We start from the raw sequence: 14,550 nt of genomic DNA on the forward strand, positions 1-14,550 counted from the left end.
ATATGCACTGCACCTATTCCCCAATTACGAGGCGAGGAATTACGAGATTAGAATGGTGGTGCATACGTCACAAGCCGCTATAACGATAGCTAAACCTTCACAAATTATGAACAGCATATGTATGGCATATAACCAAGGTCACCCTGTTTTAAAGGTAGAAAATAGTACATAAAGGGAGTAGATATAAAGTAGCAAAATACAGGGGTACGTAATTCAACTTATGAAAAATAATCACAGATTAGATATTTGACGTTAAACTGGGATTGATGATACCTTTACTCATCAAAATGAGTCAGTCTTCTTAGTTTATGAACATATTTTTCGTGGACATGAGTTGCTAAGAAAAAGAAAAAAAAAATAATTAGGGCTATGCGAAAATAAATTATTGCTAAGCAGTATTATTTTATAAAATTACTCAGTCAATTACGGATATGAATGTATTATTTCTCGGGAAACAAAAAGTTACATTTCCAAAAACGACCAATACACTTCATCTAATATATCTCCCTCCCTGAGCCTTATGGTTCTATTAAAACGCAAAATATAAACCTAAAATGGAGCTAAAGAATGAACGAGACAAGTCGTACAGAAAGAACAAGATTATGGGTATCAATGTAACGGACGCAACATTTACTAGAATATATTGAGCTTCATAGAACGAGCATATTAAATGAGATTCACTATTGAATTATAAACAGGTTGCACATTTTCACCTAAAGCCATCTTCGTTGCGAGCGTTCACTCTTAATTCCTAAATCCAAAGCTTCATCGACGATTTTACTTAAATTGTCTAGATTTTCAGCTGCAACAGCTTTTTTCAAGAATTCATTTAATTTCACATTTTCATATTCACTTAGCCTTATTTTGCATAAGGCTGATCGAAATGGATTGAGCTCTTCAGGATATGTTAAGAATGTAATTACATTTAATGGCAAAATTTAAACATAGAATGGAGTTAAAAGAATGAACGAGACAGATCATGCAGAAATAACAAGATATAACGCAAGCATCAGCAGAAAGAATGAAAATGAACATCGAACCGAAAGCAAATCCGACTTATCGAGGAATAAAACAAGAAAGAAAAAAAAGCGATTCAAACACAGAAATCTCACTTATCAGCTGTGGCCTACTTAAATGGACGACCCGCAAGACTTTGAAGTGGGGAAGCACACTTCAAGCAGAAATCTTCCGCGACGAACGGAATGTGAAATAAATATCCTAGCCAACATTAAGCGGACAAAGTTTAACGAAGGGCAGGCACGATTTTTTCCCACGCTCCAGGAACAAAGAACGTTCGGTCGCAAGTTTCCTCAAAATGACTTTTTTCCCCAACTCGTCTCGAAATAAAAAACCGCAAGGGAAATATTACAGTTGGCGTGGGAAAATAACGGTTGACGCAATCAGGGCGGCGAACGACTTAAAAGTCTTCCACGGAAAGTGGCACTTGGAGAGGTGACTGTGCTCACAGCTACCTTTAGAAGTGAACCATATTATGAAATGTGATCATCGCACTTAAAGCCGCTAACATAAAGCCACAAAAAAGTGCATATCATTCATATTTGCTATATGGAACATTGTCATCATATGTGTTAGTTTTCTATGTCTCTATAATAACTGGATTCTTAAAAATGAATGTACCAATGATAGGAAAACAAAAATCATCACTGAATTGAATTTAAGTAAATATGTTTCATATATTAATAGCAAAAGTTCTCTTGGCATAACGTATGATCGTAGGTTCATAAGGGGTACCTAAAAATTCCACTGCTTTATTCAAGCGTATACTGAAATTATGTACGAGTGGAATAAAGTTATAATATCTTTTCACAAAGTCATATTAAGTTATATTATTATCCTACTTGAAAGGGACAATACTTAAAATTTTACCTGCAGCATATAAACAGTATTAACTACGAAAGTAATTATACGAGAATATGCTAGTATTTCAAAATTTGTGCCGTGAAAACTTGGATATCCAACCAGCTTCATTAGGTATCCATCATTACAAAATGAGGAATACCTGATGCTTATCAAACGAATTGATGCGAAATAATTAACGATGTTGAATGTGTGTACATGAATCGGTTAACTCTCAGAGATAAGTGTAGACAGCGACAATCCGTTGCAACACTATGTTTGCAGATTATTTATTCCTGCATGAATAGCGATACAATAATAGACCATACCCAAAATTTTCGAAAAGATTTCGCAGTAGATAGCGCGGAAAATGAAAAATTGGCATTGGTTTCCACTCTCAGCTGCAGCATTCACGCGATCAAATCTAAAAGCTGTAAGCATGCAGGCCCTTAATGCAGAAACTAGTATCGACACACTCACACACGCATGAGGGTTAAGTGTGGAATGAGGCTATTGATTTCCGTCCGCTGACTACGGGGCGATTAATCAACAATTTACGAGGAGCGAAACGGGCCGCTCACTTGTATGGCGAAGGATATTTTTCCCCGTGTAACACCCGGCCCTGGCTCTCAATGCCGAAAATGACCGGATTCCTGTTCACATCCGCTGGAATCACGACAAAAATCACGTGGACGCGGACACAATCCAAACGATCAAACGAGAAGGGAGAAATGTGGGTGTTGTACTGTGGTAGGGGAAGGAGATTGCCATGACGAGAGGGGAAGAATATGTACCCGTCTCCGCACAAAGACATGTGACGGACCCTCAAAGCTCAAAACCATCCCGCCCGAAATATAACAAAAAGCGAGGGGAAACGAATGTCACATACGCAGGAGACGTATGACGCTGAAGAGAGACAGTCACGCGAAGCAGGATTAGGAAAAATTCGTGCGGGCATGGGATTGGGATGAGAAAAGGCACGATAGAATACGCCCAATCCCCATAGAGGATAAAATAAACAGTCGGATATATCACCCGGGAGAATGGTGACGATATGTCGTGAAATGTCAATGACATGCCATGAAATATCAATGACATGTCACGAAATGTCGATTATATGTCACGAAATATCGTTGACATGTAATGAAATGCCATTGACATTGAAATCTTGAACACATCCAGAACTGCTAGTGTCTTTAATTTGAGGAAAAAAAGCGTTGTGATTGTCACAATCCCATAAAGTAACCTTTGACAAAGAAAGAGGAAGCGAGTGCATGAAAACATAAGAAAAAAAGTAACGATGGCAACACATGGATTTTACTGATCTATTTCTTATGAACGATTGCATCACTTTCCAAAGTAGCACGGAACAAATATCCCTGACTAATCGAAAAAAATATGTTTCGTACATAATTGTGTAAACATATCGGTAACAGATACCACTGATAATTGCAACAAACGTATCCAAGATCTGTAGTGTGGCTTTTCTGACGTCCAGTAAATAAATTTTAATTCGTGGCTTTAAATAAGGCAAATATTTCATCTACTGAATCAGCGACACAAATTTTACGCTAAATTAGAGAAGAAATACTGACCATAACAACGACACCAGTATTAAATTACGAAAAGTTGAATATAATAAGTCTATATCTCCGTAAAAATTTATATTTAACCAACGATAAAAGAAAAATGGTGGCCCTAAAAATGTATCTAATGGATAAAAAACCTCCCACCTGAGGAAGTGATGACAATTAGGCGGGATTGCCTGCTATTAGCTGGACATCGACTGAAAATGGCTACGTTGAAATTTCACTCTCCAAAAAAGGAGTAGCACAGATACGATATGAACTCTAAATTCCTTATGGTATATTTAGTCTCATATTTCAATCAAAGTTGATCCATTAAGCCAGTGGAGATTAGTACCAGAGTAAATATTAGCTATAAAATGGTTACTTTTGACTGATTGCATCAGTAGTATTCTATTTTTAGTACTTTATTATACTCTATTACTGCGAAAAGGAGGCTGAAGTTCATTGACACACCAGTGTTTAAGTTAATTGTACCCCCAGAGGACGGACATACCAGGAAGAAGTCATCAAGAAGGAAGGTATATGCTACGTTCTTCCTCGTAAAACGACCCAAAGCCTACCGACACCCTCCAGATGTTGTTTTCTAGCGAGAGTATTTGAGGATTACCGCCTTTTACAACGCAAAACAGACAGGCCGAGGCAAAACATTAGCTTTTAACCATCCCTCCCAAACCCTCTGTGTCCATCCAAAATATAACAGGGCCCGGAAAAATCGAGAGGGTAAAAAGCTGGGTGTGGAACAAAGGAGGTGGGAGAGATGGGGGTGGGGGAGGAGGAGGGGGGAGTGGTAGGGGGAGGGGAATAATGTGAAGGAATGGAGGGGAAGTAGGAACCCGTTAACCAGCTGAGGTACGATTTATTGCCCACCGTTATAGAAGTATGTCCTGCTAGGAACCTCTTCCCCCCACTCCTCCTCGCCCACCTCCTCCTTCTCATGCCCTCGGGTCTTCAACTATGCCCGTCTCCATATAAAGACGGACGTAGAGACTGGCCTCTCGGCGTAGGGCACCCACCCGAAAAACATTTTGGCTATCCTGCTGCCCCTACAAGTGCGGAGGTGCGATGGCCGACGACCGCGACTCGCCGACGGGGAAGTGGGAAGTGCCGGTAACACGGCGCTGGTAAAATTGAATGCGGGCGTAGCGCGAATTCCTCGTGCGGACGCGAGGGAGATATTATAGCGCCCGTGGAGACGAAGGAATGGCCAGCATTTCCTCAAATCCTCGACTATTGAAGGCGGTGACAACTAGTCGAGACATTCCACGTGTGCTGTTCATTTTACAGCCACGACAGTTTTGAAATTTTTGCTAAACATTTTGTTTTGAAATATATTATTCTTCAATTAATGCGTAGTTTTGTCTTTATGTTTTTCATTTCCGTAATCAAGAAATTTGAAGTTAGTTTAAAGCTTTCCGGGACTAGCCGCGGTGATACTTTAAGGCACAAAATAACACGTAGTTTAAATATTTCCTGAGTAGAGCTGAAAATGTTTACATTTTTTATGTTACTTAGAAGCAACATTGGTTTATAATAGGTTAAATACCTCGCTACGGAATGCATCAAAATAAGCAAGCTTCATTAAGCGTTAGCGGAATTTAGTGAACAAATTAAAAGATATTTTTGAATATTTACAAAGAGGGAGAGGTTGCGGGTCCAGGTAAGCAACCGATAGGGCGAAAGTGGTTCCCACTGCAAGGCTTACCACGCTTATGCCTTCACCGTTCGGGGAGGAGAGGGCGAGAGTCTGGGGTCGCATCAAGAGTGGACGCAAGTGACCCTAAACTGGAATCGATTACATCCCAAGTCGCTCCTTCGACCTGGCATATGCTTCCAGAATATTCGCCCATTTCATTGCGACCTAGAGAGTATGATGTAGGGAAGATAATGGCTTCATATTTCGGCGTCTGATATCATAGTCGTAGCATTACCGAATGATACACAATATGATATTCCCCGGACATCTATAATTAGACGTATGTCATCTGATCACTGTTTTTTTCCCTATAAATGCCTGAAAAGATGAGCGTACAGAAATTTCGCAAGTATAAGAACTACACGGAAGTCAAAGCCGAATTCCTGGAAACTCACTCGTGGCACAGTAAAAATACACTTTGATACAACTTCCAAATCAATCATCAATCGAATGAACTATACTTTGCTGCGGTGCTTTTAGAATTGATACTGAATATTCTTTAAAACACATATGTATTCTCCAAAAACAACAATCGCATAGTAATACACTATCTATATCAATTACGATCAGCAATATTACTTCAGAAAAAATTTTCTTTTAATCATCGACAAGAAATGAAAATATTCATAAACATTCAAAAATGAAAGAGAAAACTATTATAATCAACCGGTTTCATTTTTAAGGCGGACATATTATCTTAAAATAAGTTTCGAACAAGTTTGTTCATGATAAATACATATCAAGGTGAAAACGAAATGTCCAAACTGGTTCATTTGAAAAATTTGGTGGCTAATAGAGTGATGACTTTAATACTTTATTTAATTGAAATAATCAAAGCCGAGGCGTACCTTGGCAATAGGGTAATAAAGCCACTATTTCTGAAACCATGATCACTTTTAAGTTAATCCAATAAGTTTAACAGTAAAAACTGTGCTTTCCAAACGTCACGGATACTCGAAATAGAACCATCACCAATAATAAATCTATATTTTCTCTTTTATCAGTAGGATATATTATTTTAAAAATGAACTGTATGATTCGTACGAACTGTAGGCAGAGCAAATACTTCTGCATATATAGAGCCAGTGGAGTAACTATAGGGGGGGATTGATCCTCTCCCCCCCCCCCAAAGACTGAGATAAATATAAAAAAAATATTTAAGACTATTGTCTAGTTTTGGCATGTAATAAATGCATCTGCTTCAAGTTAGATTTTAAGTGACAAAATAATACATAACGTATTTCCAGGTATGTCATTTTTCAAAAAAATTTCCGGAAACCATGTTGCCAGGGGGGGTCGTCCTCCCAGGCTCCCCCATTCCCCCCAACCCAAACCTTATGTCTAGTTACGCCACTGTATAGAGCAAAGATTCAATGAAAAGAGCCAAGAGTGACCTAACCTAGAGGACGAAGATACCGGATGTATATGACCGGATTTGACGAAAACTGAAGTACGCGAAAAAAGAGTGACTGACGACTTTTTTCCGTCACGCCAATTCATCGCCTCACACTCATAACCACAGATTCACGCTGACAACTGATACGTGCCTCGAATTTCACCGCGTCCAGCGATTGAAAACGCGTCGACTCGACGCACAAGCCACGAGGGACAGGTGCGCATACAAGAGGGCGAAATCTCGTACGGTAGTTCCTCTTTAAAGAAATACGGCGCGCCATTTACGCATCGCGAAAACTTTTCGCAAATCCCAGGATTTGATTAAGCCGGGAGGAATCATGGAAGGAAATACACTTTGCAGAATAGGACAATCATCGAAGAGCACTTATCACCTGGATTACCACTGAAGTTGACAAATACAGCAATCGACTGTTCGCAAATATTAAACTCGACTCGTGCGCGTGGTGAGTGATTTAAATAATGATCGATTGAGGACGTATTTGATCATAAATTTCATTGGTGCCTTGGCGAATTTGAAACAGTGCCACTCTGAACGCGGTAGGAAGTCATGAATCGAGCGCATCTATATTAATTGAACCAATCAGGAGAAATACTGTAGCAACAATTTGCTATTTTTCAATTCTTTCCTCTCGGGGAGTAATCGTTAGCCAAAATTAACGATAGTTTCAAACAGGAGGAGATAAAAATGTTTCTCAGTTGCATCGAAGTTGATGGTTTCAGGCGTCACTTTATGGAATTTACTCACGATGAATAAAATTTGAACTTTGTTTTTCCACATATATATATATATTTATTTAAACACTACCGCGGTTTCGACGCACTGCGTCATCATCAGGCATCAAGCCCAAGCAGTAGTGTTTAAATAAATATATATGTGGAAAAACAAAGCTCAAATTTTATTCGCCAATTGCATCGGTTCCATTTTTCTTCAACTACAGCCATCACGAAACGTATTGGCACTGATACAACACTAGGTACTGTGCTCATATTAGTGGCGAGATATAATTTTTGATATAGTATCATAGCAGTCAACTTCAATAACAACCCTGCTTTGAAGAAATTGTACTGAGAATAGATATCTTTAAGAGCGACACGGAGAACATCATTTAAGAGCTCCACTATAAATCCATGTTCGACAAAAGCGATAAAAAAGATAGATATTTTGCCGAAAGGATAGATATGGGAATTCGTTTTTCTCGCGAACCATAAAGGAATTTAATAAATGCTAGTCATAATTTTGCTGGTGCATTTGCTTTTTCTATGTAAAAGGCTGGTGTTCTAACACCCCCTGCCACACGCTTTTTAGGTTGCTTGCGGGGTAGTATGTAGACGTAGATATTGGGAGCGAGATGTCGTTTTCGAGATAATATCATGACAGTCAACTTTGACGAGTAGGCAAATCCTGCTTAGGAGAATTAGTGATTCGGGATTAAAGTCGAACGTTCTGGAAAGTACCTACGCAATGAAGCACGGGAAGTGCCTAAATAACGGGCATCGCCGCGGGATCGACCGCGTGCTTGAAGCTCAGTGTGTGGAAGGAGAGGAAGAAAAGGTCGGCAACCTGGAGTCCTGCCTCGCGGATCTTCCATCCCGACGGCCTCTGATTCAATCTCGTGAACTACGCGGCGAAACTTCCCGCGACCCACCGGTCCCCCTGAGGGCTGATGCCAAAAGTTGCTGAAACGTGAATCACCGCGTGGGAGAAAAAGACACGACTCGTGCCCGTCGATAGGTAACAGCGGCTCAAAGCGACTGAAAGCGGGGTTATGTTATTTTCTCGTATCAGATGATGGCTCCGTGAGCCAAAACAGGTCGTAAGCATTAAATTACTGTGGAAAAGTGCAACTAAATTTCGTTTCATTATATCTTATTTTTTATTTAATCTCATAAAGCACGAAAAATAGGAAAAATACAAGAGATTATCTATTTATTAAGAGATTATAATATTCTACCAATTAAGGTAGGTTTCCATGGAGTGATTGAGAAGAAATCTGGGATCCTCCCTCCCCATCAACCACATCCCTCTTCAATTCACAATAAGGCCTACTCCCTTTCATTCTATCTAAAAATCCTATTCTTTTCCTTCCTCTGCCTCGTTTACCTAACATTCTACCCTGTAACACTGTTTTCATCATCCCCTCCCCTCTAATTACTCGCTCCATCCATACCTTCTGTCTCCTCCGTCTCTCCTTTAAAAGTTATTCAATTATTTGAATACTCGGTGGTTCCTCCTTCTCCTTTGCAAGAAGTAATAACAGATAAATAAAATATAATTAAATCAAAACAAAGACAAATGAATTAGTAATATAGCAAATCTAATATTTCTACTAGAAATTCTTATGATCTTTACATCGTTCGCTACTTATAATAATTAGTAATAATAAACAAATTATGTTCAAATTAGTAATACTACGATAGTCATTTTAGTCTTACGTGTTGATTATTTTTGTCTAAGCTTTGATAAACAATTTTCATTGAAAGCTAATTTGTATAATTGGATTCTAAAAACCAAGAAGCGACTCCCATTCCAACTTTCATGGAGGATTCAACTAAATAAACGCTTAAATTTCCTTGCTGAAATAACGAACAACCATCATCTTCTAGGCAATTGACGTTTCAGTACAAAGATGACGCAAACTGAAATACTAAAACGTTTCACCGAAAACTGTGCAACAAATTTTGTAAATTTAACTTTAAATAATTTATAGCTTTCAACCGTTTTCCTATGGGGAATGACGTTACGTAAAATCCAAATAACTGCCAGCCAACAACTGCCAAAAAATTCCAAATTTGAATACAATTTTGTGCTTTAGAGTTCAGTTTAATGTTTGAAGAGGTTAAATACTAATTACCTGAAGGATTAAAAATCATCTATCAATCAACAACGCGCTTCGTGAGAACGATTCGGGGTAATTTGGCTTGACAATCGTGGTCCTTCAATAAATCAACCACGCATAAAAATGAACATGGTGACAGGGGAAAATGATAATCGACTTGCCTTAATGACTGCAAAGATTTGATGACTACGATGGCACGAGGCTAAGAAATGATTACCAAACCCCGTTAGCCGACAGCTAACACACGAATTAGTCTTAACGGTGAACCGTCACCACTAATTTGAATATACATTTAAGTTTTTTCTCTGAAAGCATCGGTGAAGTTTTTTTTTTAAACTAATGTCTTCGTTAATAGCCACTTCATAATCATAATTCTTTAAAAACTCGAAGTACCCACGTAAAGAATCCCTTCTAGATTTTTGTTTTACGAGAGCGAATGGAGCTGAAAGATCAAAGAAATGATAGCTTTGCTTACCAAAAATACTGGTGATCACGATAAACCCGTTATAAACGCATGGTAACAAAAATACTAAAATCGACGACATTACTTAATTGTAGCATTACTGCCATCTTCCCAAATCGACCGTGTTCTTCCCTTCTAACTTTCGACGCCGTCTCAAGGAATTTAATGGCCTGTGGAATTTCGAGAATAGGTGAACCGTTAGAGGAAGAGAGACCCTATCTGTGGTCACGAAAGGTGTACGCTCAATAGCCCAAAGAATCTCCAACTCGAGCGAATATAGAGGATCAGGGGACGCAAGGAAATTTTATGCGTTACTCCTAAATTTACGGCTCACAAAACTATCAAAATGATAATAATGACTTATTTACTCCAACAATTTGATTTTACAGCTGAATAGCAAAGACAACAAAGAGACATAGGACCAGGAATGAGCCACCATCAATAGCAAAAATGTATGCCAAAAAAATAATGCATGAAATATTACATAAGTGTTTTATAGAAATAACATCAAAATAAATGTTCAATCATATCTTGAGAGAAAAGCCGGTATTTGGCAAATCTTGATATTTTATTTAAGAATTTAATTTGTTTAATTTCAGCGGGCAGTAAATTAAATAGCTTTAGCCCCATGTAGAGCAAGCAACGTTTATATACAGTTAACCTCGGTCTGTTTGTTACAATGAATGATTCACTACTTAAATTATAATTACATTTATAAGATAAACTCGGGATATCGCCACTTCCGGCGAAAAACAGTTTTAAGACTTTAAATAACTACAAATGCCTTAGTCAAATGCATGTTTAAATGCAATAGAAACTTATCATACACTGTGCAACATGGCAGGATAAGATGATGCAAGAATGGTCGATTTAAAACGTTGCAGATATACAGGGGCGGGTGTGTTATCGAACTCGCGACGCAAAGGAGACTTCCGCGTACGACCACTACAGCAGAGATCACCGGTTTAAAGGGAAGCTTCCAGAGCGTATGATATAACAGGTCGATAGCACGAAATAATTTGGGCATTTTATCGATAAGATAAGATTAACACTTACTGTGCTGATATTGTAACAAGTGTAACTACCAAGTTTAGGATTACATATTGAAAAAAAGTGCGCACCTACTAATCAATTTTTCACAAGTGCTATTATCAAGAATGTCGTAAAGCGTGTTGTGTATAAAACAACATATTCAACACCAAACGATAAAATAATATTATCAGTCTTGAGGCATATTTAAATGCACACGGACGCGAAAACCGACAAAGAATCAAATATATATGTATTGTACCAAAGAGAGACTCTCAATGAAATTATTCAATGCAATAGGCACACTCCGAAACTTAAAGAATACGAGTAGGAACAAAACTGTACAGACTTCAGAGAGAAATTATAAACAGAGGGAATGTATGAAGAGTGAACTAAAACATGAATAATAAACAGTCCCTAATATTTACGATAATACATAGTTTGACCTCTCCAAAGTACATAAATACCCGTATTCAACCCACCCAGGTTTCAAGGTTTAAGGAAATTCTGCGAACGAAAAAATACGAAATATAGCGAAAAACACTAAGGAGACTTTTCTTCCTGTAATGAAATGAGAAAGATGGTAAATGCTTCGACAGCGAGCAAGGGCTAATACCGGTTAATGAGGGTCAATGAAGTGAAGTGCTCCACCCTTCGCAAGGCAACGGGTCTCCACGAGAATTACGAGTCTTGCAATGACGGAACTAGCGATGGATTTGTAACATGATTCCGTCGTAATACTCAGGTTGAGATGGACAGAGCCATATACCTTTACAGAAGAACTTTATTTTCAACAGTTGGACGAATTTTTTTTTTTTCGAAATTCCGAAAAAATCCAGATTAGTTTAGATCCGATTTTTTTAAAGAGACCACAATTCAGGACAGCTAAACTTAAGCACGAAAACTTAAAAATAAACTTTTCGACGGTTGACAATGTCATATTCTTCGCAGTAAGTTCACTCTCTCCAAAATCATGAAAAGAGCGATCCAAACTTCTCCTCTCTGTCCAAACATATCGACGGCTGAGTCCGCAATAAATTTCAGGATAAAATCAGTCATCACGTAGCAAGGAAACGAAATCCTCGAAACGTTGGACCAAATACGGTCAAATGAGGAGTTGGAATGAAAACTGGAGAACAAAACATTAATGATCGCTTTAATAGTTTTACGAACAACTATATTCATTGCTTGTGGTAAAGGTATTGAAACTAAATGTACCTACGCACAATTATGAGTATAACATTAACTGTATGATCTTCAATTTATCGATTGAGAGAACAATTTAAAATTGTAGGAGACAGCAAAAATGGGCGTTATGAATTAAATATTCAATTCAAACCCAAAACTACGTCGTAAAAGAAAACACTGCGAACCATTGAAGACCTCCACAGACAATACTACGCGTGCAATTCACTCCTAAAAATTCTGTCACTCAATAATGGTCATCCTACCTCTGATGGAGTTGCAATTGTTTCCTTGTCCGCCGCTCCCGCTTCCGCCTCCCGCGTTGCCGCCCCCACCGCCCCCCGCCTTCTTGGCCGCAGCCAGGAGGGACGCCGGCGAGGACGAGGAGGCGGCGGACGACGTCGACGACGAAGACGCCTGCGCCTGGGGCAAGCCTCCGTCGGCCGGGGGCGGCGAGTTGGGGGTCGTCGTCGAGTGCGGGTCGTCGGCCCTCGGGGGCGGCGGTCCTTGCGCCCCGCCCCCGAGGGCGCTGCACAGCAGGGAACCGCCGCCCCCGGCCCCCAGCCGAGCGTACACTTCGCGAGCAAAGCCCGCCACACCGTCCTCCTCCAACTTAGGCACTTGGGAGGGTTGCGACCTGTCCTGCGCGTAGTCGAACGCTATGCCACGGGCCACGGAGGACCGCTCCTCGTCGGAGGGTCTTCCGAGGACGTCCCGGGGACCGGCGGAGGTCGCCGGCGTTGAAGTCTCTCGTCCAAAGGACGTTGCGGCCGCCGAGGCCGGCGTTGAAGTCTCTCGCCCGAAAGACGAGGTGGCGGTCACCCTGGTGCACGAACCACCCAAGCCTCTCTCACTTCCAGCACCCTCCACCTCGCTCATCGAGAACCCAAGCTCGTCGAGGTAGGCACTCCTGCCTTGCCCGCCACCCAAAGTCCTGTCCAACACCACGAAATCGCGCGGATTGAACCTCTCCCCTATACTGTCGGGGAATGAAGAAGATGAAGAGGAGGACCTCCCGGTCGCCGGACCCCCTACTAGGGAGTGCTTGAACGACGCCGGCGAGTCCCTCTGGTAACGTCCCCCACCGCTTAACACGCCGCCGCCTTCGCCGGCAAGGAGATCAGGGAAATTATTCCTCGAGGACCCTCCCACCACCATACTGTCCCCCGCGCTGCCCACCACCAGACCCCCCCCTAGAGAGGAGGTGCCGCCACCCCTGTGGTGGTGGTGGTGCGGCACAACTTCGACGCCGCCTTCAGCGTCCGACGGCGACTCCGGCCCGGCGTCCCACGGGTCGTCCCCAGAGGATGCCGCAGCGGCCACCAGCAACTGGTCCAGCACGTCCATGGCGGTCACGTAAGGGCAGCCTCCTCCGCCTCCACCACCCCCGCCACCTCCACCCCCGCCTCCTCTTGCGCCCCCACCCCCACCCACCCCCCTCGCCCCCTCCCCCTCCTCCTCCAGCGTCGTCTGCGGATGCGGCGAGTTGTCTCCTTGGCATGCTGGGCTTCGACGCCCGCTCACCAACTCCCCCCCTCCCCGAGCAAAAGCCGTTCCTGGTAACAGCCTCCTAGCGACGCCACCCCCTCTTGCCTCTTTCGGGGTGGGAGAGAAATCCGAAAGGGAATTTCCCGCCCCCGAAAGAAACAAGTTCCGGATACTGGACGAAAAAACGGCGTCTAAAACGCCAGCTTTAAAAAAAGTCTAATGTTTGATTTGTTTTTGCTCTACTGGACCGAAGCCTTTATTCACCAGTACCGGCCCAGGTAAGTCACTAAATCTTGAAACAACAACAAGAATTAATCCGCGGAGTAACTCCGATTACTTCAGCACAAAATACTGTTCCAAATTCGTTGACAAGGACGGCACAAATTATTTCAAGCAGTCTGCTCGCTACATCTTAATTCTTTTTTGGAAAAAATTTCTCCCACCCTTTTGATGAACTGGGGATATAAAACGCGTCGAAGGAATTTAGACTGTATTCCGTTAGGAAGCCGGTCAACGCCAGTTCAATCCGCCCGTCGTGAAAAGACGTTGATCCCTTCTCAATCGAAGTCGTCAGCGATTTTGAATCGCCCAGACACGAGCACACACAACCAAGGATGGTATTCGCGAACTTCAGACAGGGGGATCGAACCTCCGTACTCCCGATTAGAAGTCCCGGGGGACTATGTCACGTGATAGGGACACCGAGGATTCCTCTTTATTTTTTTTCCAGTCACAGACTGAACTGAACAATCCGCGATAAACGACACTTTTTCTCTTCCTTGTCTTCGGGAGAGAGTGAATCCAGCATCATACTTGTCACAGGGGATAACATTTAAACTTAAGAAAAATAATAAGACAGTACGTAGACACACTGACACTGGGATGATGTGCGATCACTACAGTAACGACTTGATAGTCAATATCTCCCCCCGGCTTGTCAGCAAGCAATAAGTTTGTTTTTTACTCCTATCCTGGTGATAGTGACAAATCTAT

General features: G+C 41.5%; 1 protein-coding gene across 1 annotated transcript in view; it reads right to left on the bottom strand.

Annotated features, from left to right (window-relative positions):
- The window catches only part of LOC124165239 (probable nuclear hormone receptor HR3), a 203,209-nt gene extending 189,967 nt beyond the window's left edge, over nucleotides 1-13,242 (bottom strand). Inside the window, exon 1 of the mRNA XM_046542545.1 lies at nucleotides 12,336-13,242. Within this exon, the coding sequence (XP_046398501.1) occupies nucleotides 12,336-13,227 (892 nt within the window). The 5' untranslated portion in view covers nucleotides 13,228-13,242. The remainder of the gene's footprint in view (nucleotides 1-12,335) is intronic.
- Between the last annotated feature and the right edge of the window lie 1,308 nt (nucleotides 13,243-14,550).

This window comes from Ischnura elegans, chromosome 9 (assembly GCF_921293095.1).
Source record: "Ischnura elegans chromosome 9, ioIscEleg1.1, whole genome shotgun sequence".
Classification (NCBI taxonomy): Eukaryota; Metazoa; Arthropoda; class Insecta; order Odonata; family Coenagrionidae; genus Ischnura; species Ischnura elegans.